This window comes from Lagopus leucura, unplaced genomic scaffold (genome assembly GCF_019238085.1).
Source record: "Lagopus leucura isolate 7727_CA_CO unplaced genomic scaffold, USGS_WTPT01 Super-Scaffold_100157, whole genome shotgun sequence".
Classification (NCBI taxonomy): Eukaryota; Metazoa; Chordata; class Aves; order Galliformes; family Phasianidae; genus Lagopus; species Lagopus leucura.
Window position 1 is genome coordinate 40,512,227 of NW_024962334.1, and position 27,073 is coordinate 40,539,299.

Below are 27,073 nucleotides of genomic sequence, written 5' to 3' on the forward strand. Positions count from 1 at the left end.
TTAAACACAGTATGCATGTATAGTTGTCAGATACATTCTGTTTCTCTTAAACTGCTTTGTCATGCCTGGAGGAAACACCTATATGCCACAAAAAAAATCCTTTTTTTTTTTTCCTCCAGGATGTGCTTAACAATTCTCTCTTTTTCAGAGAGGTGCATTCTGAAATGTACTTTTCAACACATAATTTCAGTTTGGTCTCAGTTCATTCTTAGCTTTTCCTTCAAATTGTCTGCAGGGTTGAATGAACGACTTTTTCAGTGAAACTCATGCCCTGCTGAACTCTGTGAGCATTTTGCTACAATGCAGATTCAATCCTAACAAGTGCTTTACTGCACCAAGACAGGCAATCCTTCCTTTCACCATTAACTGAAAAGACATTATATGCAGCCAGTCTCAGGAAGGGATGCTCCATCTGCCACAGCAGAAAAGGTACTGATGTAGCTGCTCTCAGAAAAACAAGGAGACTGTACTGAGAATCAGGTCTGTTTGTTCTCTGACATTTTTAAAGAGCAGCTCCAGAAGTGTTACTTGCATTTTATTTAGCACTTCTAGTGCAATAGCAATGAAAACTAACATTACAGGGAGTGTGTGTTCCCACCTGAAAATGTCTTCAACAGCTCATAAAAACCAAGCCATTTTTATCAGCACTGCAGGAGATCTTTATTACCTCTCTACTGCATGTGCACTGCTAGGATGTAGCTATTGATTTAACAAGTAAACTTCGTGACACGCTTTTATCTTGGAATTAGCAGCAAGACTGAAATAGAACCATTATTGTACTAGTAACACTGAAATGTGAGATTCCTGAATATTCCAAAGCCATATCTGCACTTCAACAAGCATCCCATTTAGGCTGTCTCTACAGCCACATCAAAACGTCGGCTGTGAGAACTTCAATAGTTATGATATCATGCTCACCTCCAGGCAATTTCACAACCTTTTTGTTTTTCTTTCTACAGGTTTGGACATCAGGCAAGCTCAGGTTATTGTGCTGTCATCAGGTACCAAATGTATAAATGGGGAATACATTAATGACCAAGGGCTTGCAGTCAACGACTGCCATGCAGAAGTTGTGGCAAGAAGGGCATTTATTCACTTCCTCTACTCACAGCTGGAGCTACACTTAAGGTAAATAATTCTGCTGACTCTTTCTGAATGTTACATTGCCTTCAGTGGAATACATCCATCCGCCAAGCATTTGAAATATTTTTTTTCTTCATGTTCTTATTTCTGAGTCTTTGGCTGATGAAGGACCAATATACTGTACAGTACAAAATGAGTATTAGACAGTCTGAAGTGTTGGATCATGAGCTCCCTTACTTTACCTGACTTCCTTTCAGTAGCAATTAGACATGACTCATAAAGTTGTGTTTTATGAAGCCTAATGATTTTGTACGCACAGGCTTATTAACATCACACACTGGCCAGACACTAGAAGGAGGTCATTCTGCTCTCTTTAGACTTTTTCCTATCTTATTTGCTGTGCTGAAATATCTCAAGGAAGTGATTTACTGATAGTTAATGCCTTCATTGACTCACCAGAGAACCAAACAGTGTTCAGTACAGTAAACTTCTTGACAAAGTACAAAATGCTCTCATCCATTCCTTCTTTATGAAGTTTAAAAATGTTACAGTATCTAGAGTTACTATGGAGGAATTATTGTTTCTGTTTTCAGTCAGACTTTCCTTGTTACCATTTAAATGAGTCAAACACTGTCTGGAAGATCCTTACAAGTAGGATAACACCAGAGTCTCTTCTGGGACTTCACTTATCATTTCTGTTCATCTGGAGAAACAGGATGGCTCACCCATCAGAACCTATGGGAGGTTATCAGGAAGGTGGAGTTGGGATTTTTACTGACGTTCAAAGTGGGAAAATGACAGACAACTGGCCAGCACTTAAATAAAAGAAGTTCAGTATATAAGGAGAAATTGTCCACTCAGGAACAAGCAAGCAGTGGAAGAAGGCACCCAGCAGAGTTGTTTAGTCTCCCTCCCATTCTGGAGGTTTTCAAAATCCAATGGAATAAAGTCTTGTCATCTGGTTTAAATAGACTCAAATTGACTCTGATTTGAATAGGAGGCTGGTCTAGAGACTTGAGAATCCTGCCAGGATTATCATTTAATCCTATGAAATCCAAGCAGAAGTCAAGCTGAGGTGATGTTTACTTACATGGAAGAGAGAGAGGGAAGCAAGGAAAGAAAACAAAAAGCCATTACCTATAGACTATACTTCTTCCCTCCATTATTGCTTGCATTTTGATGGGATTTTATCCAAAGGCCATTAACCTTGGTGCAAAAACTCCCTTTGCTTTCTGAAGGCTTTGCACCAGGATTCAACCGTGTGCTCTTGTGAGCCCCTATAATATTGTTGGCTCCAAAGCAACGATAATGGGAATGGTGGTTATTTTCACTTCAGGCTGGGACTGAAGAGTATATTGAGTAGATGAGCTTGGCTAACAGAGGAGGACAAAAGCCTTGAAGGGTTTAATCAAAAACAATATTCTCTCTATTTCAATCTGAATTGCTGTCAAGTTTACATTAAATTATGTTTTCAGCAGTGTAGCAGCCCTATTTCTTGCTTTGTGCTAAAGTCTCTTGGGAAAGAAGTGCTGACACTGTATCTCAGACTATTGTATTGATTCACATCCCTAACATGTTCAGTCATATTATTATTTTATTTGGATCAATGTTAACAATCTTTTGTTAAGAGAATCCTCAGCGCAGCACAAGCTCTGTTCACAATAACTTCAAATGACTCCCTGTTCAGTGAAGATCAGACAACACCGCTTCTCTGACCAGCACAAATAATAAAAATCTCAACCGAAATTGTCAAGGCTAAGCAGCTTTGAAAGACAGGGCTAGAGGTATTGTAAAGCACGTTTTGCTTTCTTAAAGTCCATGTGTGCTGTAATATGTTCTCCAATTCCAGTATTTGTAATTGCTTGCCAGTTTTACACCATCATCAGGAGCTTTACCATATAGAGATAAAATGGGAGCACTCGAAGTGGGAAAAAAAAAAAAAAAAGGCATTTTTGGCATACTGAAATCATATTTATCCCTTTCCTTTACAAAAAGAGACAATACTCCCACTGGCAGAGAAGCCATGTGGCACTGCTGCATAGCTAAGACAGTTTTTTCAATACAGATGTGTTAAATCAGTTTCACTCTGACTCCCTGCATACTTGCTCCTCAGATTTGGGACTTCTATTTTGTTGCACATTTGCACTGACTCAGTCTAAATTCAAGTCCTCTCTCTCCTGGACCAGCAACTTGTTGTACAGACTGGTATATACACTGAAAACAAAAATATGAATCCCTAACTAAAGTTATAAAGAAAGCCTAGTGCACATCACAGGCTCAAAGAGCTTAAATTTTCCATCTCTCCCTATGAAACAGAAAAGATTATTCCATAGGGCAGTATCCCCTATTTGTCACACATCATCCTCCCACTAAGCAGGACCTGCTCAAACTGATTTCCATACATGGATTTCAAACTTCAGGAATTTTCAATACGGTCTTCATTGTCTGCAAGTTAGCTGGCCAAGTGTGGACTAGATACCCCAAGGCTACTATGTCATCAGGAGTGAGAGATGGGCATCTATGGAGTGTGACTCAGTAGACCCAATTAAGGTTTTCCTTGTAAATGAGATGAATTGCCATTTACTTCTGCTGCTGTACAGAGAGTATAAGGTGACAGCTTCAGATATGTGAACCATGGAATAGTTCCATCCACAAGCTAAAGTTGCAGCAATATGTAAATTGTATTTTTTTCTCTCTCTCTTCATACTGTTAAACATTAGAGGTGCAGCTTTCCGAATTTTCTTTTGAGAGTTCCAGAATGGAAACTTTATCCTCTCTAAGAAGCAAGAGTGACAAATACTTCAAAAGGAAACTTTCTTTCAACAATTCATTGTCTAGAGCTTGAGTTAAATAAAAAGCTAGAAGCACAACTAAAATCTGACAGTTTCTAAGCAGTCTGATTAAAACCCCTACCCCTTCCAGATCTCATTTTTATGACAACCATAATCCTCAAGTTCTCAATACTTGCATGGAAAAGATGAGAAGTAAGACACAAGTTTTCTGATGTACAAAAGAAGGATGAGAAAGGCCTTTTGAGAAGATTTCTCTAAAATTCACCCATCAAAAGGTACACAAATACCATAGCCTGATTATCTCACAATGATGGCTGTAAAATTCACATTGACCTCAGTGGGTTTATTTGTATTAACAGACCAATACAAAAGAAAAAAATCCAACACTTGGTTACTAAAGAAAAATAAAAGTAATGATCTATTCTTAAACCAACACTGTAATGTCTTAATGTTATAGTGGCCCTACAGGTGCCAGAGGGATGGTTTTGTAAGAAGTTCTTTAAGAGATTTAGATTCACACTACTGTTGATCTTAAAAGTAAGGAACGGTCTTCATCCAGTCCACTCAGGTGGGTTTTTTTTTCCCTCTACAAAAAAAAAAAATAAAAAAAAAAATCTATCTGCTGGAGATATACTATTTCTTATCTTCCTCCTTTTATCTTCTCAATGAATACAACCTTTTTAAGCCATCTGTTAGTTTATCTAGGATGCTGTGCTCTATGCTGAGCAATGGATGTAGCACTAGAAACTCCCTTTAACTACATTTACATGCTAAAAATAGCTTCTCTATTCTTTTTTTAGAACAACACACATATATTTAGCCACAAGTACGTGCCAAAATATTCTTGCCATCAGCTCAAAACAAATGCATACATGTTAAACAATGAATTTAAACAAAAGATTGAATTTACGACATTCTTAGAAGTTTCTCTTGAATTTACCTCAAGTGCTAAGTCTCCAGCAATAAATCACAACAGGCAAAGGTTCAAGGACAAATTCTTCTCTTAGCCACTACCAAAGTGGCTGAAGTGGAAAGTGACACACTAATGTCACCCACTGAATGAACTCAATTTGTACACTTACTATGGGTTCATTCCTCATGGCTTTATACAGGTGTGCATAGCTCTGCATGGTACTCACAAGTGCGGGGGTAGAAGTGACTTCACAGGAACGACTCTCATGGCCCACACAGCCACTTTTACACAAACCACTTGTCTCTGGGGTCTGACATCCCCCAAGCCTCCCTGAAAAAGCCACTGTTGATGATACTGCATCTCAAACTCATTTACAATATTCTCAGTGCTTATTTTGTTATCCCTATCCAACCACCAGGCAGGGAGAAATCTACTGTTTGAGTTCAGCCCCCAGAAAACCACACCAGAAATGGATCAGAAGCATACGTGATAAAGAGGAGTTCATTCAGTGACTCCTTGCAGATGCTCATGGCTAGATCCACCACTGTACAATCAATAGGCGTGCAATCAATAGGTATACAGAGGTTAGGCTCAGTAAAATTATCGCAGTGGAAAGCTAACAAAAAAAAATAAAAATGGAAATTCACACCAGTATTATAGGCTTGCAGTAAAACTCCACAAGGACCAATCTCCAGAAAGATATCATTCCTCAGTGGCAGTCAGCACTTAAATGGGATCTAGGACAAGTGCAGCCAGGCTCCACCCCTTCTGGTAGCACAGGTGAATTGCCTTCACCTGTGCTCCCACAGCTGACTCATTGTTTGCCACAGGTGGTCAATCAGAGGTTCAGGCCGTGATCAACAGTTCCCATACAGCCATCCATCACCCAATCTGTCAACCACTCTGGCCACAGAAGTTTCTCAGTACTAGAAAGAGCGTAAGGTGAATCTATGAGAAATAGTCACAGAATGGAGGCAGATTGCTGTGAGCACTGGTAACCCAGCCCAAAAAATGACTGCTCCAACCCTACCTAGCAACTGTTTCCAGGTAGAGCAAGCTGCCCTGGCACTAATAAGGCTTAACATAATCACAGCAGATGCCAGGACTGCACTACTCTGGTTCTCCCAGCTGATTTTGTAGTGAATTATTTAAAACCAACTGCACTTGCTACAAAGTCCAAGCAGCAGGACTTAATTTGTAGGTATTTTATTATTTCAGAGAGCAGTATCAGGGCGATGGTATAATTAGCATGGTTGGGAAATTCCACTGCAGCCTGCAGAAGGAAGGAGCGATGCAGCTCCCTGCCCCTGGTAATGTGCCTGTAAATTCCTCTTGACAGCAAACGCATCCCCGCATCAAAAAATGACAAAACACCCAAAGTGTGCAAGAGTGACAGCCAAACAGCTTCAATAATACCGAGTCTGCACAAGAAAAAAGCAGGCAGAGTCAGCTTGAATGGATTTCAAGGACTGCTCTGAGGTTGGGTAAAAGCAGCCCTGCTTGCATTGATGGAAGGCACAGAGACGAGCAGAAGTTGTGCCACTTGATGGGCTGTCCTGGTGTGAATTAAATGGGTAGGGCTTCGGCTTATTAGGAGCCTTCTAGGAAACCACCACCTGCAGGTGCAGTTATACTCAGAGTCATTCTTACAAAAAGGCCCTTGAATTTTGAAGGGAAGGACCAGAGCATCAGCGTCTGTCATTAGAATTTCACTGATCACATTTTCACCTTCAAAGTGATAATCACCACCCAAATGTATATATCAGAAGCAGCTGTTTGTCAGTGAAATCACCCATGTCTTCACAAATGTAAATCATCTGAGAAATACACACAGCATAGCCCTAATGCAAGCTGCTGCTGCAAACTGCAGGATGGGGAGGGCTGGGCCTCCTGGGCAGCTGCTGCTAATGGAACTTAAGCGCTGTGTCCCCATCTAGCTGCTGAACCATTTCACAGACAAAAGCTTCATCTCAGTAAGTGTCTTTTTCAGCTCAACCAAGAAGGAGCCTGTGCAAGTTTTGTCTGCACTTCTCAGGTTGCTTTCTGATTTCGAGAGATGCCAAGTGGCCAAGGAGGGTCTGTTGGCCGAGATGGAGTGCTTATGGGTGGCTGTAGTTGAACAGAGAGGGAGAGTGATGCTTAGGGAGCAGGAGGGTTGACTGGGTCATAAATTCTGGGTGCTTTATTAGCAACCATTTCCAGTGGAGAAAAACTCACATCTTGGCTGCGGTCATGTTAATGCAATTTAAATATGTGGCTAGGCACAGCTGATTTTCTCAGCTGAGAATCTAAGAGATTCTTCATGTGCCAGAATCTCTTTAAAATCAATATGTTTATGCATCTGTGCTTTGTTTTTAGAATAGTCTCCAGGTAAACAAGCCAAAGCACATTGACAGTTTTGACCCCCCCCCCTTTAAGCATTTTTTCACTTATTGTTTTTCTCTCCTTGTCAGCAGGCAAAATATATGATTCTTAGTGCTAGTAAAAACAAACAAACAGGAAGAAAAACACAGAGAAGAATTGTTTCTGATTTGGTGTGTAACAAATGACCTGCATCCTCTTTTGTGATCACAGCAAACGACGAGAAGACTGGGAGCGATCAATCTTCGTGCGATTAAAAGAGGGAGGCTACAGGCTGCAGGAGAACATCCTGTTCCATCTATATGTGAGCACTTCGCCCTGTGGGGACGCGCGCCTCAACTCCCCGTATGAAATCACAACTGACTGTAAGAGAAAATATTTCCCTCTCTTTTTTTCCCCTTTGTGCCTTTTATTGTTGATTTGTTGGTTTATTGTAAGACTAATCCTTCTTTCTTTGTTGACTGACTTGCAGAAAATATTTTTCTTGAAAGCAGAAACACTGAAAGGTATATGGCATGTGTGTCTGTGCAGCTGGTGCTCCTTCCCCCATGCTGAGAGGGAAAATCATGGCCAGGCAGAACTGGAATTTCTCTACCTTCCTGAGGCTCCATGGCTCTGCTGGGTAGTTCCCAACAGCCTGCATTTCCTGATGGGGAAAGGAACCCCAGTAATCAGTTGACACTTTGGGAAGGGTCCTCATGATCAAACAGATTCTTGGAGCCACAGCCATGGGCTGGACTAGAAAATTATGTATGCATTTGAGGCTGCATGAACTTTTGTTGAGGTTTAGGCAGTATGGATGTGTTGAAGGGTTGCATTTATACCAAATCTCTACTGTCCAAGCTCAAGTGGCTGGATTCTGAGGTGGAGCAGTGAGATGAGATCAGGTAGCTTTAGCACCGGTTGAAAGCCAGGTTCATTCCAGATGCTACCTGCCCTTGAAGCAAACACTGTCAGGAGCATTTTGGTAAGAATCCTTCCCAGACAATCCTGCTTGGGTCAAATCAACTGCGTGGTCACTGGATAGCAGATAAATTAGATGGAGTCTGCCAGGCAGTCTTTGGAGTCCCTGGTCCTATACTTATGATCTTCAAACAGGAATGTGACCTTATGGGGAGTTATGCTTTAGAGGTGACCCTGCAAGTGAGGTGAACAAGCTTTGAGCCAGTGCAAATGCCACCAAGAGAACTGCAGGATGTGTTGCCGTGAAGGAATATCTGACCTCCATCACGTGTCCCAGTGATGTCATGATACCAGCCCCCCATAAACATTCTTGCCCCTGACATTGTCCCACTGTTGCAGAGGCACATCATGGTTACAGACCCCTGCACCACCTTTGCCCCAGGCCATGGTCACACTAAGGGACAAGGGAATCAAGAGAACTGTGGCTTGCTATCACAGTCTGTCACTCTATGATCCACTTCATGATTCATAAGATGCACACTTCCCTCTATCCTGAGGTGTCACTTCTCACAAATTCATTTTACCGTGCTGCAATACTCATAGTGCTCACTGCTAAATGTACATATAATGAGAAATAGTTCTTGCCCTGACTACCTTAAATGTGAAGCAGGCAAGACAGAAGAATGAGGAGGGAAAAGCATAGATACAGGAATGTAAAATTAATCATCCAAGGTCATGCAACAACCTGACTGCCTCCCAGGAAAATTCATCTGATCGTGGTTTCATTTCTGGTTCTTATTTGTAGGAGTTATTTATTAACGATTAAGCATTATTCTCTCCAGACTGGAATCCTTTTGTCACATGTGAAACAGCAGTTTGCTGGGGCAAGAAACAAGAATACACCTATTCAGAAAGGAAATACTCTTCCTCTTTTGATGTGATTTCTACATTCTGTCAGTAGGGCACATAAAATAAAGCAAGGAAAATTTTAAGAAGAAAGCAGCAAATAGACAAATTCATGATGTGGCAGCAAAATTAGGAGACACAGACATCATCTTAAAAATAAAATTAAAAGCGAGTGTCTATGAATGTCAAATATGAATAGTGATTTTAGCCTCACACTTTAATATTAAGAGATATCAAAAAAGGCTTTATCTTTGATTAACCACCCTCATATTTTTCTAATGTGGGCCATTGTCACGAATGGCCGCAGACTATCCAGGACTGGATGCTACCGAAAGATGAGGGGACACTTCTTTAATTGACAGTGCATGTAAGAAGCTACATTAAAAATATATTTTCTTGCAACTGCTGGTATTCACAGGGTGACCTTGTAGGGACCATGAAAATGCTTTTCCTGGTGGTTATTATACCAGCTATAGTCTGAATAAAAAAAAAAACTGAGACAGCAAGGTCTGTGTGACTTAATGAAGGTTACAATGTGATGCAGAAATAGGCTTGAAGGGGCATCACTTGGTTTGTATTTCACTGCTTTAAGCAGCTCTCTCCACCTTTGTCCCATGCTCTTAAAAGCATTTAGCTCTGTATAAAAGCTATGTTGCCAAAAGCTGTCCTTCTGTGAGATAAGCATTTCATTTTAGCTCACATTATCCCAGAGACATCTGGAAAGATAAGTATTTTATAATGTTTATCATTCACATCTCTTTTTTCTTTTCCTCCTCTCTTCAACTTCAGAAATAACCTTTCTTTTATCCAGTAATGACAAGGAACTCCAGATGAATGCTGTTTCATTTCTTAAACAACAAAGACTTTTCTCCTAGAGCTAGCACAAGCCATCAAACATTGCTGATTATTCTCTAAAGATGCATTAACATTTTAAAACAGTGTCTCGCCATGTGGTTTCTGTTTTTGCAAAGGAGCATGATAAGCCTTTATCAATATAGTGAGTGAGTAAAATCCACTTCTCAAATCTCTTTCCAAAAATTTCCCATTATCCGCTGTGTCTTCCCAGCACCCTCGGGGAGGCCTCACATTTTCTTCTTATGAGCTTTGTTCTGGTTAGGGAGGAGATTAGCCAGCATGCACTTGAAACCCAGTTTATTTCTTGCTGGATAGTGCTGGGTACCAACTCAACTGCGTATGTAAGAATCTGACCTTACTGTGGTTCCTGTGAATGGCTGCAATGCAGCGTAGGAGAGGTTGGAGAGTCCGCAGCCATGATGGTTTCACTCAGGAAAGTAAGAGATTAGGGCCAAAAAGAGCAAGTCTTGCATTGATTTGCAATTATGCCCTTCATGATTCAGAATGGAGCAGACTTGCTTGTTGATATATCTCAAGACAGCTGTAAAGAAGAGGAAAAGTCCATTTGGAACTGGGCTTCTGTGAGCATGGAGAGGAATTCTATAACTCTTTTTTGGTGTCTGCAGGTCAGAAGGCTGGAAATCTGAAGCTTTGGAAGAGGCTGATACAGTCCAGGAGAGCAGGGAGGAGGCTGAGGGGAGAGGTGTTGGGTTGTAGAGAGCAGGAGAGACCAGGGTCAGTGGTGTAAAGAATGGGAGGCTGGGAAATACCAAAGGTATTTCAGACTGCTGTGAGGATTTGTATGGATTTGTCCTGGGTCCTTCTCAGCTAGTCTCCTTCCCAACACTCTCCTTCTTTCCTCATTTTCTGAGGTCACCCACCAGGCTGTAACGTGCTATGCCATGAAGAAGCAGCATCAGTGCTGTAGGTGAGGTCATCTCCTTTTCCAGTACCTTTTCCCTCTGTGTACATGAAGGCAAGTTATGCTTGATTTTCTGACTTCAGATAGCACACACAGTCCAGCTCATGAGCTGCAGCTGCAGCCATGGGGACAGCTTGCTCTATAATATTTGTTGCAGATTTTGCACCTTTTCCTGAATCTAAAGCAAACCACCCAACAATCAAGCCCTTGATCTGCTGAAGTACCTTCATAGTTAATTTAGGCTTCTTGACACGTTGGCTTCTTTTTTTTAAGCACCTCTTGAAAAGGAAAATGAGTTGCTTAAAAACTGAGCTAATAGATTCTCAACTTCCCCACTCATCCTTCCAGGCAGGATTTTACCTCTTCAACCATCTCTCTCCTGGAGATGCACTCTTTTTCACACAGACTGGCAGAAGCAGAAAGAATCTGCCCCAGGGCTCGTCTGCATTCTTGTCCCCTGGGCTGCTTTTCTATCTCTTGCTAACATGCTGTATTGCCTTGTACCATTGACTCTTTGATAGCCCAGCTCCTGTTTCATCCCATGCTCTCTTTAGGTCTGAAACACACCATTGCATCTGCTCCACAAGGGGTCTTCCTCCTGCTTGCCTATTAACCTACAGCTGTGTTGAAGCTCTCAGACACATGCATTCAGCAGAGCTCTATTTTAACAAGATCCACTTGCAAGCATGTGAGTTGGATCACTGCCCGAGTAGGTGGTATGATGGGGATAAGATGTACACTGAAGTTTGTGTAGAATCTGAGTAGTTGAGTGCTAAAAGACAAGTTTGCTCTGCCTACTTAAAGTAGGCATTTCCTGCATAAGCCCTGCGCTTTCCCTGCTTGTGCTTCTGACTGCTGCACTTTACATCTCATTCTCAGACAAAATGTTCTCTGCTAACCCTCAGAGCTGAGGATGCCCTGAAACATTGTCCTGCTCACACCGGAGACTCAGCACTCCATGTTCAGATGGAGCCTTCTTGGACAGAGTGGCTGCAGAAGGCCACATTCAAGCAGAAACCATTTCAGGAGCATGTCCATCTCCAATTGGTAGACACAAATGATCTGTAAATGTCAAGAGATTCTCAGCCCCAGAGCTCTGCATTCAGGGTCCTGCAGGCAGATATCAGGGGAACAGATACATTGATGGCACATATGATGACACATATGATAGAATAACACCTAAACTTTTGATTTTGATAATTGTTATCGAAATTGCAAGGGGAATAATAGAATCATATAATCACAGAATGGCTTGGGTTGGAAGGAACCTTAAAAATAATCAAGCTCCAGCTTACTGCCATGGTTGCCACTCACTAGATCAGGAATGAAATCTCTGCCTTCTGCCAATCCCATGTTTTATTTAAATGGAAAAAAAAAAATCTTGATAAGGGGGAAGAAGTATTTCAAGAAGAACCATCTGAGTAACTCAGTGACCTGAAAAGAAATCAGATATCTGTAGTTATTGGAAAAGGCAAATTCTAACATACTGACATATGCTCCTGTTAGGAAAATCAAGGGCAACTGTCTGTCATCCTGAGCAGTGTTTCCATTGTTTTAGTTCTCCCAGGTATCTTGTAGTTCCATTGTGACTGCTGGCCTGCTGCCTCTTGGGGATGCACTTTGGAAATTCGTAGCTATTCAGAGCGTGGAGCAGCTTCCTCCTAGGTTGTAAAGTCGATTTTACAATGATGAACGACCTGTCTGTGGAACTGGGATGAAGGTGCATTATTTTCCTATTTTTCATATGGCTGAGCAGAACAATATCTTGGGGGAACTTAAAAAAAAAAAAAAAATTATCATACAGAACCATGCCCAGAAGTAACATGAAAGAAAAAAATACATACAGCACTGTATGCCTTAACACCAAACACTACCTTGGGAGAAATAATTGCAGCACTAAATGAATTTCTGTGGTCCATTCAGATTTCTTTGTATGTATAAGATGCTACAAAAAAGGGCAGACACAGCATGAGGCTGTTGAATTTGTTCACATGCTTCGGAACTGGTTATTAAAGGTGAGGTGAAAATGTTCTTTCGTTTTGTTGAGGTTAGACTGAAATGATCCAAATAGTTTGGGTTTGGGGTCCTAAGCACAGCATCCTTTATCAGCTTCCTTTCAGATCAAGTCCTGTTGAAGCAACAGTCCCATCCTGCCTTTACCAATGGCACATTCTCAATTTGCCAAAGTAAATACAGAGGAAATGCAAAGATTTTTTTCAGTTGACTAGAAGCTGGACTGCCAAGGATCTTACACTTGTCTTCAGGTCTGAAAGCACTCATCTTTATACACAACCTAAGTCTATCTTCTCACACTGTTGAAATGCTGTCTCAGATTGTGGTTACTCACACTAAAGTTGAGCCACAATTGTGTGAGGTCTGGATAATGTTCTCCATTACGTACCCACATCACACTTGGCTGGGAGCAATAGGAGAGGCCAACAACAGAGTCCAGCCCAAGGTTTTCTGCTCCCCTGAGGTATAAGTAACGATTCCTTCTCAGATTTAGATGTGCTGGATTTCTCCCCAGCATCCAACAAAAGTCCAAGGGAGAACCTTCTGCAGGAAGAGGTGAGCAAGAGAACTTCAGGAGAAGAAAGTGTGGTGGAGAAGGATCAGTGGGACTCTGCAACAGGAGGACTGTGGTGATAATGGGAAATCTAGAGAGTTTGTATTGTTCGGCTTTGCCAGGGTGTAGGCAGAAGACAGCAGTCTAAGGCCTGCAAGGAGTAGGTGAGGACTTCAGGAAGCTTTGAAATCCACCTTCATCCATCTTCCAACACACAAAGGTCCTGCAGAGAGCAGCTTGAACTCCTCCAGCACTGCAAGAAGCTTTTTCTCTTCCAGCATCTCCTACTCACATTGCACTCTTCCAGAGCTGCACCAGAGTAAGAGAATAGAGGAGGGAGAAGAAGAAGGGTTGAGGTCAGAGGGTAGGGAGGAACAAATAAGGGGAGGCTCACGCCCTCTGCTGTGAGCTCTGCAGCCTTTCTGGTGCTGCCTAAGGGAAGATTTGCAGAAGCATGAGCCATTACATGCTCGTGCATGAATGGGCCCATCACTCAAGGAGCAGTGCCAGAGGCTCTGCAAATAGAGTGGGTATGATCTGGTCCTGGTGTTCTGAGTGGTGGAAATCTCATTGGTTTTGATAACCCAAAGGACATGCCTGTTATCCCAAACAGTCAGCCATACTGAACTTTTGGCCAGTGCCTGGGTTCATCTCATACCCATAAACCTACCAGGGAAACCAGTGATCCCCTGGCTTAGAAAGGTGGAGGACTGAGTGAAGTGAGACTGTGACAGGACAGGTGGTTTTAGTGTTGGTGCTATCATACTGGACCACAGAATGGAGTTTTGAAAGACTCTGGTTTTGCTACATTGGAAGTTCTTCAGGTTTGACACAAAAAATCACCTTCTGAAAGTTTGCAGTTGCAAAAATAATTTTTTATTATTTATCTTCTCCAGGCTGCATATTTACGCTTTTTAGTGGATTTTTTCCATAAAATGACTAAACAATTAGCACTTCATGGACACCTTTCAGATATCAAAGTACTGGCTGCAAAGAAATAAAAACCTTTTAGACATTTTTTTAAAATACAGAAATTGTTGAAAATGAGATTGTATCACATATGGTTCATGTCTCCTGGTTAGTAGCATACTAACTAAAGGTAGAAAATAAACACATCATTTTAATTTGGGATTTTTTTTTTTTCATAGAAGAACACTTAGACTCAAACTGAAGCTTGAACCTGTGTCTCTCAAGTCCTAGATGAAGGCTTCAGGAAATTGACCATTAGCTGAGTTAGTCAGTCTCCCCCTTTTCAGTCTCAGTTATAAAACTTTGTCAAACTGACACCTTGTGAGAAAACTCTTTGGCATTAACAATGCATTGAATATGTCCCAAGTCTCTCTCCTTGTAATATTCTTGGCTGCCTTTTCTTTATTTGGGTTTTGTTGTTTCAGGGGGAGTTATAAAGTAGAAAATAAGATTTTCTAGGATGTGCCTGTATAGCGTGTGTCTATCTCAGCAAAGGGAAAGAATATGCTGGAAACTATGGAAAGTTCAAAGCCAGCATTGGCCAAAGCATTGAAAAGCTTTCATGTAAAGCAAACTGTGTTTGTTAGAATTCAGAAAAACAGGTTTCCACAGCTATAATCATATCCGCAACTTAACAGAATGCTTGGATCACAAAAGAAAATTGCACTGTATTTATTGATTTCGCTTTGTTGCTGGGTTTTACTGCTTTGTACAACATTTGGACGCAATGTTCAGATGTGATAAAAACACTGCATTACTCAGCAAAAGGCCATGGCTGAGAAGCTTTCAGAATAGCTGTAGATATTTTCACCCAGGCAAGCTGCATGGATAGAATTTGTCCATGATTTCCAGGGTTCCAATGTCCTCTGCAGAATGGACAAAATGGCTGCATGTTCAGGACATAGCTGCTCCAGCACCAGCCCCAACATCCAATAGTCTGCTAGAGCTCAGAGACTGAGATGCTCACCTGACTGTGGCAAGTATTTGGGGCAGAAAAGATCAAATCATAGTTGGGAAAAATCTCTGTGGCAAAAACTGTATCTATTTAGATCTAGTTTGGTCAAACTCTTTGATTGAGTGCAAGTCACAGGTAAAGCTTTTGAGATTAGTTTTATAAAGCTTTTCAGGAATCTCCAGGTGCAGTTAAGATCTCTATGGGACTTTTCAAAGTCCTTAGACTTCTGGGGATTTTCTTAGAGTCTACTAAAGATAGCTGTGTAAGAGCAACAAACACAATTTAATTTAGCCATGACAGTGCTACTGCTTCTATAGCTAGCCTCAAACAACTCACTTTACTCTGGTTAGTTCTATGTCCATGCTCATAAAATAGCAGTAAAAGGTATCCATCCATCTGCCACAACTTTGAGGAAGAGTAAGTAATGCTCAAAGATATAAAAATGGAAAACAGTGTGTATTTTAAACACTATTCAGAATATTTTTTATTCAGGATAATTTAGTATTTACAATTCATAGATTTTTAAGGCCAACGGGGACCATTTCTTGGTGATGTAGATTCAGTTTGCCCACTCAAAGAGCGTAGGACTTTACTCCATAATCATCATCTTCACCTCCACAGATGGAAACTGAACAGTATGGGGCTGCAGCAGGAGCCACAATCTGTCAGGGCTCAAAGAAACCTTATGGGGGCTGAAGCTCATCGCAATGCAGAAATATTGACAGTTTTCTGTTGTTTCTATCTTATGGACTTCATCGTCTGTTTTCACTTTTTTGCTGATTTCGTTCATAACATTTTTTTTCAAATGACTCTTGAAGATTCCAATTTCCAAACAACAACAAAAATCTCAAACTCATATGAATAACAGCATATTTTTTTGATAAAGGAGTTATGATGAATAACACATTCTCTCTGTGTATCTGTAATCTTTTTGATTAAAACATGCCAAGGGAGAGAATTGTCACCAAATGGGCAAATTCAGAAATGTTGACAATTTTTCACAGATAGCATGTTTGAAAGATAAAGCCCAGCTATAAGAGAAAAAATTCTTATTTATTTATTTATTTATTTATTTATTATTTATTTTAAATAGGCAGAAGATATAATGTTGTGTAGCTGTAGCTTAGGATATAGGTTAACCACTAAGTCTCTTCCTGTCCCCATACAGCCTCCCTTCACTGTTTTCTCAGCTGCTGACCTGGAGACCAGATAATTTACCTTTGTGGCTGGTGACAAGGCTCACAAAGGTTTCAGAAGCAGAAGTTTTCTCCATAATGGAGTTTCACAACACCATTGCAGCCCTTTGCCAAGTCTCCAGTCTTTTCTTTCCAGGGGCAGCTGCACTTCAAAAGTAATGGTATTACACATCTAATTTTAGATGAGAGAAGCAATTAGTAATTAAAAATAATAATCTTGGAGTGTTCGAGTTTTATTTTCCTTGATTGTCACATGAACAGAATCTTAATTCCATGGATCCTCTGCTTGTGGCTTCAATGTACTAATGCATTTCTGCCCAGAATAGGCTTGAGTCTGTAGACTGGGTTTGTGGGTGGCATGAAGGATTTCTGTCACGTCTGACCCAGAACTTCTCACTGCTCCTTGCCAGTAGTGATTATTTATAGCTCTCCATGCATGACTTGTTTGTCAGCAAATTGTTTTAAAGAGAATTTTAATTAGTTACTCCTATTTTGATCCCAGAGGTTCCTCAAAAACAGAACTCTTTTGTAAGGTAGATACTTTGATGTATTTCTCTGGTTGGTTGATTTATTGGTTTCTGTCCCAAGGGTTAAAGTTTGATGACAGACAAGGACTCACTTAGAAGTTCATCTAACATCAAAACCATAGAATCATAGAATAGCCTGCATTGGAAGGGACCATCTTTGCGGCCCTCCTGTGGACCCACTCCAACATCTCCACATCCTTCTTGCGCTGGACTCAGTACTCCAGATGGGGCCTCACAGAGGCAAAGCAGTGGGAAACAATCACTTCCCTCACATGCTGGCCACTCCTCCAGCCCTTCTGGCTGAAAACATCCAACCAACTCTCTATCCACCAATTTAGAGAAAAGGCTGTGGTGCAGGACAGTGTCAGAGGTCTCACACAAATCCAAGTACAGAACATCAGTTACCCTTCCTTTGTACACCAGTGCTGCCATGGAAGGCCCCAGATTTGTCAGGCATGATCTGCCCTTTGGTGAAGCCATGTTGGCTATCTTAGATCACCTTCTCATCTTTCATGTGTCTTAATATGTCTTCCAGGAGGGTCTATTCCATGATCTCTGATCAGAGGTCAGGATCACTGGTCTATAGATACCTGTATCTTCCTTTCTCCCTTTCTTTAAAATGAGAGGGATGTTTTCAGTCACCATCATTTTTCAGTCATTATCATTTATTTTGATGGTTCAAAATGAAGAGTTTTGATTAAAATACAGTGGTGCTCTTTGCTCATCTAATTAATATGCATTTAAAACAGATGAGGACAAATGATGCAGTCATTTCCTTTCTGTTCTTTTCAATTCAAACTTTACATTTTTCTCACCATCAATAGTATGGATTAAATGCCACATATTGGTGTACTGTGAATGGGCAGATTCCCTTTGATTTCTTATCTGTACCTTATCTGTATATCACAAATTATTGGCAGATAAAAAAATCATGAAAGAGATAGAAAGACTCACAAATGTTATTTGAATGATGAAGAAAAAGAATAGCATCCTAAATATATCACCTATTAGGCTGTGGGATATCTGATTGTTGTCCAAAATCAGGAAGTTAGCCAAGAAATACTCACAGAAGAGGGAAAATATAAGGAAGGTCGGTTTCAACATTCAACCTCAGTTTCACAAATTGGAAAAGTTCTTGGATAAGGTTTGTATTTAGTACTTATATTTCATATCTGTCTTAATGACACAGTCCAGCTCCCAGATATGACCCGAACATCTCTAGGAGGGAGCAGAAGAGTTTTCTGGAGCTGGGCTCAGATATAACAGACCTCTTTGTCTGCAATTAAATGCATGTCTGGACTTTAAGGGGTTCACCTACATGTACATTTGATACGTGCAAGCCAGATGTATGTTTCCCAAGAGAAGGATGCATCCCTGCACTCACTCCAGTGAAAGCTCCACAGATCCTCATGCAAGACCGCGGGCTTTACCTGCCTAGCTCTTGATGTGATGAATCCCACAGTCAGTAGCCACAGTTCAACTTAGTCCTTTGTGGAGGGATCTGTTCTATTTTTCCCAAATCCACCCTCCTTTCAGAATATCCCTAAAGTTTCTCAGTTTCCAAAGCTGGGCCATCACATTTCAGTCTCACCCTCTGACGGTTTCTAAAGCACACCATAGCAGAGACTAATTTGGCTATGCACGCCTCCCAGGAAAGCAGATGTGTCTAACGCATTCAGTGTGCTCATTTCAACATTTCCAGAAACTGGAATATCATGCATTTGTCCATCATTATGTTAAGGAGTATATATCTCTAATAACCATCAAAACACCAAGGCAGTCAAATGTTAACAGTTCTCTCTTCACCTTTTTGTTTCATACAACTCTAAGGAAGGTTTATAAACCATTGTGATGAATAGAGGGTCCAGCACAGGAAAAAAAAATAAATGCAAGATATGCTGTTTTATTTCTTCCTTCGTGAGGAGAGAACAGCCTCCACTGAAGCAGGGAAATAGAAAATGAACCTCCGAGGCAGTCATGCAAAATCTCCAACAGAGCCTTACTCGTGTGATTCTGTTTAATCACCGTCCATTTCCACTTCACTCTTCAACTAAATAATAAATATGGAAGTAGCTTTTTTCATTACCATTTGAACCAGAACCAGTCCTGGAGAAAATGTGAAAAGAAGGGGAAAGCCTTGAAATCAGTGAGTTCCAAGATGCTGTTCTGAATATAAACCACCTGTGTACATTCATAATCCAATAATTAATAATCCAGCATCTTTTTATCTTGGAAACTCTCAGGAGTAATTTCCACATCTGAGCACAGCACACATCATAAATCCACTCCAAATGATTTTTAAATTTGTCCTTTCCAATTCTGGTTTAAATTGACGTTTTGTTCTGGTTGAAGTGGCATCCTCAGACACCTTCTCCCCTGCAATTAGCTGAGATTAAGCAGTTGGAGAAGCAGCACAGGAAAGATCGGCAGTGCTCATAGTCTCTGATGCTTTGATCATACTGAACAGCAGAACAGCAGTCAGCTGTAGTTTGTGGCTTTGTTACACAAATAAATATTTTTCTGAGGCTGCTTTAAAATGATCCATAACAGGCTGTGCCAGCACGTGGGTTGCATCTCTTACTACAGGCAATTGTGTGCCAGAGTCTGTGTAGAACACACAAAACTCGTCTTTTGGTTTCTTCAGTATTTGTTATCTTCCTGAACTATTTAACTATTTAATGTTTAAAAAAGAAAAAAAAAAAAAATCCCTAAGCATGTTGCAATTGTCGATCTGGATTTATTTAATCATTGTCATTCTGAAAGCGTTTGGAGCTCTGGGTTATTAGTATTTCCTAAGTGTGCTACGGATCTTTTTGCAACTTGTGTGCTGCTATCCCAGTAATGTGAGCAGCCCGAGACAGGCAGCACAGCTGAGGGTTTTAGTCACACCCTATTCATTGAATTTAATAGCAGTTGAGCAGCTAAAACCCCTTATCGGTGCTGTGGGAGTGCATCCCAGGGTGAGCGTATGCCAGCCCCAGCTGCCCGAATCCTATCAGCTAATGCTGCCCGCTTGGCTGCACCGTGGGTACGGCACGCATTAAGGGAGCAAAGTTTGATACATGAGCTGAGTTAATGCGAGCATTTGGAAAATGAGATGATCTGAGCAGTCACACGCATTTCTTAATGCTTTAAAAAACTTTATTTTTCAGCACTGGGTATGTGCAGGCCAGATCTGAGATGCTACAATAGCAACCGCACCTGGAGTAGTTTGGTTCTCATAAAACAGGCAAATGAAATTGGATCAATAAACCCACTTCAACTCACAGAAGAGTTTCAGATGCTCTCCCCTTAAATTGTTGGCCTGTGCTTTAAATGCCCCAGATACTCAACAGCATTTGGCAGTGCTGATGGTTTTGTTCTCCTCTGCCCCTCCCCAGATAATATTCAGGAAGTGAAATCAAAGTCATGTATGCAATGAGCTGCTCATCCCTTCATGTGGCCACTGAAATTCCCCAGCAACTGCATGTCCCCTTGCATGCAAAATGTGGGAGCTTCAGTTGGGTGAATCACTTTTGAAACAGGATGGTCAAGGGGACAAGTGCAAGGATAGGGGGGTTTGGAGCTGAGGAAGACAGGTGGGTGCAGACTGAGGTCAGAAATGAAGACAGCGATGCTTAGTAGAAGAAAATACTTTTCTAAAAAAGATGGGGAAAAATGTTTTTAAAAATCATCTTGTGCTAGGGGAATTCCTGCAGGTGGACTCCTGTGGTAGACCTTTATTGAAAGCATAACATCTGGCTCTCATCAATACTTGTTGAGCAGTGCCTTTAAATGAATTTGCAGAACAAAAAAGCATCATTATCTTCATTTTACCTGCGGGAAAGCTTAGGAAAAGAGAACCAATTTGCTTAAAGTAAAACTTTCTTCCAGTTGAAACAGCAATAACCTCAGTCACTCTTCACTGCTCCCATGGAGGGTATCTGGCTCTGTCATGCTGCAGATCTGGGTGTATGCAGGATGAGGCAAGGGGTTTTCACTGTACATCTCTTTATGCTGCACAGCTAGACACATTTGTTAGACAGAAGCAATCACTTTCTTCTTCTGTTGTTCAAATTTCATGGTTCCTTCCCCACCACTCTGTTGTTTAATAATAAAACACGCTGCTCACTGCTGCTCGAGTCATGTTTTGAAAGTTTCCTGCAGAGTCCCCATAAAAATATGGACTGGTTCCCAGACAGATAATCCCATATACACATAGCACAGCAGACATCCTCTGGATGATGCTGCACGAGGAACACCAGATATGTATCTAGTAGGTATGATGGGGCTTAGATTTGAGAGGGAATCAGTTTTGGCTGTGACCACTCCATTCAAGCTGGCCCAACCTGCTGCTCACGTTCAGATTCCTATTTTTAGACTTACAAAGGAAGGAAGGAATCCAAGAGGAAATGATCTGTGTGGGTTCAGCTGCTGCATCTGCTGGCAGGTCACAGCTGACTCTGCTGTTTGTTCTACACGTGTTTGCTGCCTTTGCTAATCCCAGCAGGCCAAATTGATTTATTTTACTCTTCTCATTTTGTAAGTCATCCATTGGCAGCAGCCAAAGTCAATCAATAGCGTCAAACAGAGCTCACAGCACAGGCAGCAGTTGTACAAAGAAAAGATGGTGAGGAACAGGATAAGGAAGACAACGAGTGCCTGGTGAGCACTACAGACCCTGCTGCTGGTAGCCGGAAGTTTGGTCAGACAACCTATGGCACCCAGCTTTACTCAATGTGAGGAAAGAAGCCAGGCAACAACATAGCCACTAAGGGTTAAGGAGCACCACCTTTACTAGCAGAAACCTCTTGGTCCAGCTAAGGTCCATGAAAAAAAAAAAAACCTGGAGATCTGGAAATTGGCTAAACCCCTCATGTCTGTAGAAGCAGCACTCCTTTCCCATAAAGCAGAGGTCACCATGTACCTACTACCTTTCCTTCTTCTCCTCTGGGCTACAATGTGAAAGGTCTGTTGCATGCAGAAACTATCCTCCAGTTAAACCCCCTGAGGGTGAGAATGAGATCCAGAGGATTTCCTTGCTCCTTTTCCAACACTGCTGCTCTTTGCAACCAAAATACCTAGAGGCAAATAGGTAGTATAAGAGAGTAAGAGTAATTTTGATAGTGAACTCCCACTTTTTTCATTTGATAAAAATGATAGCAAAATAGTTTGTTTATTATCTGCAAATTAAACTCACTTTATTATCAAGCAAATTAAGCACAGAATAAGTGTGTTAGCTGTTTGCCCTGCACTGCCCCAAAGGCAGCCACCTCGTACTCAAATGTAGTATCACTGAAGTGATGATGGATGGCAAAGTCATAACAGATACCAGTTTGACAAAGGGCAGTAGTGTGCTTCTCTTTAGGGACACTACAGAGGGAATTTAGGCAAGCAATAACTGCCGAAGTATGATTTGCTTTAGACCCAGGGTTTGAAACTTTAGCTTTTGAGAATTTTCAATGAAATTCCTTGATAGCAAATGAGAAGCTCTGTCCTGAAATGATTCAGAAAAGGCCACTGAGTATCACATCAGGCTATGGACTGAGTTGGCTCACACAGGTGAGATTTTGGTTGCAGTTCTTAAACCAAGGCTTTCCAAACATTGGAAATTCCAAACATTTAGCATGGGAAACTAGAAAAAAAAAAAAAAAATCATATGCCTCTATTCTTTTCAAACATGGTAGGAAATGGTGAGTTCACCTCAGTATATGTTAATTACAATTTTATGAGAAGCAAATCATGCGAGGAAGCACCAATTCTTCTCCATTGTGCTCCTTGCTTAGGCTATGGTCTTGTCTTATTTTGCATTCAGCTTCAAGGACCTCTGCAGGCGGTTCTGCAAATGCAAGCTATGGCATCAACACAGCCTGTTAGTTTCAAAACACACCTGAAAACAATTAATGATTGCCATTCTTGTACTTTTGTGCAGTGAACAGCAGCAAGCACATAGTGAGAAAATATCGAGGGCACCTCCGAACAAAGATCGAGTCTGGAGAAGGAACCATCCCGGTGCGGTGCCATAACGCGGCTCAGACGTGGGACGGCGTGCTGCTGGGAGAGCAGCTCATCACCATGTCCTGCACAGACAAAATCGCCAGGTACTGTAGCATCTCATGTGCATGTCACAAAGCTGCTTGCATGTGGAAATGAAGTTTGAGGATGATGGCTACTGGTGGGGAATAGCTCGTAGGTTCTGACATAGACTCCCCTTGTATGCAAAGATAGGGCCTATAAGTAGGTGGAGTAAATAGAATGGTCTCCCAAATTCTCTATGGGTCATTAGTTGCTCTTTACAGTGTGACAAAAATATAAACTCTCTTTGCAGCATTTTCTGCCAGTAGAATTTCAGTGTGCAAATAAAATACATACACTCTGCTCTTACTGGATCATTTACTGCAAAACTTGCAAACCAACCACCATGCAGATAAACTGACCTCATCTGCACTGATAAAGTGCCCTAAGTGCTGTTAAGAATATTGCTACTATCTTGAATGTCACTGCAGAGCTCTCATGTCACACCCACTTCTGTGTCTCTCTAGTCTGTCTTGCACATATAATGTATCTTTATGTAGAATAACTTCAAAATAACAAATATTTCATAATTATTTCATGGTGGTACATAAAACAACACGTCATTCTCTATTTACAATATTAATTAATAGCAAATGAAGGTTATCATAAATTGAAACCAAAATGTGCACATTGGGAAGCACACTTACTATATTACTAGTATCTGCGTATACATACATGTGTACTTTTACTCACGGTTATATATGTATATATATATATATAATGTGCGTTAGCTCAATGTCATAGAATCACAGGATTGGAAAAAACCACCAAGATCATCCAATCCAACCATCCACCCATCTCCTTTATGCCCACTGATCATGTCCCTCAGTGCCACCTCTACATGTTTCTTGATGATGTCCAGGGACAGTGACTTCAACACCTCCCTGGGAAGCTCTCTATTTAAAACACAGCACATTGTAGCTGTAAAAACGTAAACATTACAGCAGAATTCTCTGCTGGAATATCACGCTTAAGATCTCAGTCAAGTTACAGCAGCCCAGAATTTGATTCAATTATTGAAGGTCAACATAAACAAAATCATTTTTGAAAACGTGTTTTTGTTCACTGTATATAAATTCTTCTCTTAGCTTTAGCTGGATGACCTACTGAAGTTCAATTTCTCTTTAGGTTTAGCAAAGCCAGGCATTTTGAGAGAAAAACGATCTGACTATCAAATGGAAATATTAACAGGTTCAAAGGACAGAAGACAAAATCTACACTCTGCTAAGTGTAATCATTACAAATATTGTGTTTACATGACAAATAAAGGGCGTCTTCTGCTATCATATTTTCATTTATTCATAAAGAGATAACTGAAAACCCAAAGAGTTTTCAGCATATCTGTCTCACTCTTTTCAGGTACAGCTGGGTTTTCCAAATTCAGACTCAAAAAAATAAACAAATTCAAGTTTGTGAATTGAAATATTGCACTCTCTGAGGTTTTGAATGTCATTGGCCAGTGAATTAAATATCAGCTTTGCAAATAGTAATACAATTGCTGTTGATGGGGATGCTGACTCTAACCCACATCCTCAGAAGCTGGGTTTTCTCCAAGCACATCTGCTCTAGTACAAAGAATCCTTTCCTTTTTGGCACATATCTAAACAGTCCTAATGTCTGTGAAGGAAAAAACATATAGGGTGGTGAAATAGAGACTGCTGTGTGAGGGCCCTTTCCTCCCCCTCTCTATCCTCCTCAAGAGACCAGAAGGTGGTTTCTGTGTCATTCTTCAGACTCCAAATATTTGCTCTAACACAGAGACAGTTGGCTCTTCAAATGTCTGCAGGATGCAGGAATTTGATTTCACATCATCTGGACTTGTCTCACAAACAGAAAAAAAAAAAACAAAAAAAATCTCTGAGGCTGAAATTCATGTTTGTATAACCAAGATTTGATAAAAAATCTGACTTGTATACTTTGGATTTTATTGCTTATAAAAGCCCCTTAGGAGTGCTGGGCTATTAGAGAATGTTTCCCCTTGAGAATCTAACCAGTAGCTGTTAAAATATACACCATTTTGCATTATTTGCAAAGGACATTACTATCAGAATATCAAGAATAGAGTTACTCAGAAAAGTGAGTAATATTCTATAAATCATGTATCTAACAATTTATGTTCTTTCCTACTCATAGGATAGCCACAAGCAGAGAGCGATTTAATCAGATTTATTTGTTATTCAAAGGAATTTAGCAATTTTTATTACTATCAACACAAATTTGAGAGGATTTGATGCTTGGTATGCATTATTTGAGTTCTGTGGCTGTGTTGAGATTGCAGGATAAACAGCCTAGTATCATACCCATTCCCTTACTGAATTAAAGCACAAACACTTCTGGCATGAATACTCATGTTATTTGGCTCAGGCAGGGAGTTATGAGGTGAAATTCTGTGACTGTATTATAGAAGAGGTCAGACTAGATCTTGTTGGCTCCTCCTGGCTTTAAAAACTTATGCATTTATATCTGCAAATTTAAAGTTAGGGCTCTGTGAATCCCCAGATAACCCACCCTGAGAGAGTGTTGGCTTTTACACTCAAGTTCTGTCAATCTCACAGTGCAGCTGAAGTCAGTTCAGCCTTCTTGCTGCACATTTTAGGATTCAACCATGTTCTTTATACCCAAAATTCAGCAGTCACACTAACACCTAGGATTCATTTCCCTCTTTCAGGTACACTGAGAAAAAGGAGCAATGTCATGAGCAAAATAATTCTGAAAAAGAACAACTGTTTGGGGAACCAGTCTGTACATACTTTAACATGTTGCTGATGGTAATCAGTAGTTGTATTAACAACTTTATATCAACAGAGACATCTTAGGTCAATATCACAGCACCAAAATATCTACTTTTCTTGTGGAAGCAAATCCACTCATACAGCAGTCCTTTACAGGAAGTCTGTCAAACAGTCCAGAAACCTCCTTCTATTTTTTAAGCTTTGTCTTCTGACTTATAGAGATTGTCTGAGCCAGCTCACACCCTAGCTTCACCGTGCCACTGGGTTTCTTCCATGCAGAGAAACTGGAGAAACTATTTATCCCAGCATCCATCAGTCCATAATAACTGTGTTTTCCTTTCTGATGGCTGCATGGAAAGGTTTAATGATGACTGTTGAGTGTGCTTTGGCACTGGGAGTACGTGGAGGAGGCCACCATAACCCAACAGACACACAGCATAAACCAGCACTCCTAGGTCATAAACCATGGCCATACAAATGTATGAAAGTTATTTTGAGGATCCAAGCCCAAATATTCAGTGTTAATATTTACTTAAAAATTAATTCATATCTGGGTGTCCCTTTGAGTTCTGCAGTACACAGCACTTCCCTGGGACCCTCTTCCTTGGTTGACCTCCACAAGGAAGTGGAGCACTTAAGCTACTGCCAGGGCAGAGCATGTTCATACTCACTGGATGCCTTAGCTGTTGTACTTACTTTGAAGATGCCAGCTTTCTGTGTATCCAATCTACATCTAACAGTATACAGACAAATCTGTAAATGAGTGAGACATAACACTTAGTCTCTTTCAGAAGCTGGCATCTGCCAGCTGCCAATCTGCAGCTGCCCTTGCAGGGTGCAGGTTTGAAAAATGTGTTTACACAGGCTTTGAGGAAAACAGTCCTCACAAACACTGTCTTTATTCAGCAAATAAAAGCCAGAATTCAATGTGTACCTTATAAGCTTTGGCCTTAAAATTGTTTTCTTGCTACAGCTTCTCAAAAGGTCACCATTAAAAGACTGTGTGTTTTCTTGCCACCAGGTTAATGGTCATCAGATTCCTTTTATTTCACAGAAACAGTGGTGTTAAGCCTGGAGGTTAAATAGGACCTACATCATATTAATTATACCTCACCTATAAAATGTCATAAGCAATTACAAAGAACCTCCAAATTTGGCATTATGGCCCTGACAGTCTATTCCTGTCCCTTGATGAAAGTTTATGGATGATGTGGGCCCACAAGCTAGAGGAATCTTTTCTGAGAGTATCCTCAGAGTATTGTAAGGTGACGTGGTCTTGAAGTACTGTTTCAGGTTTTAGCAGTGGAAATCTGCAAGCACTTTACAAAATGATTTGGGC

General features: G+C 40.8%; 1 protein-coding gene across 1 annotated transcript in view; it reads left to right on the plus strand.

Annotated features, from left to right (window-relative positions):
- Positions 1-27,073, plus strand: part of ADARB2 (adenosine deaminase RNA specific B2 (inactive)) — a 292,193-nt gene that overhangs the window by 253,643 nt on the left and 11,477 nt on the right. The window contains exons 5-7 of the mRNA XM_042888886.1: positions 960-1,128; positions 7,363-7,514; positions 22,860-23,028. Of these exons, the coding sequence (XP_042744820.1) occupies positions 960-1,128; positions 7,363-7,514; positions 22,860-23,028 (490 nt within the window). The remainder of the gene's footprint in view (positions 1-959; positions 1,129-7,362; positions 7,515-22,859; positions 23,029-27,073) is intronic.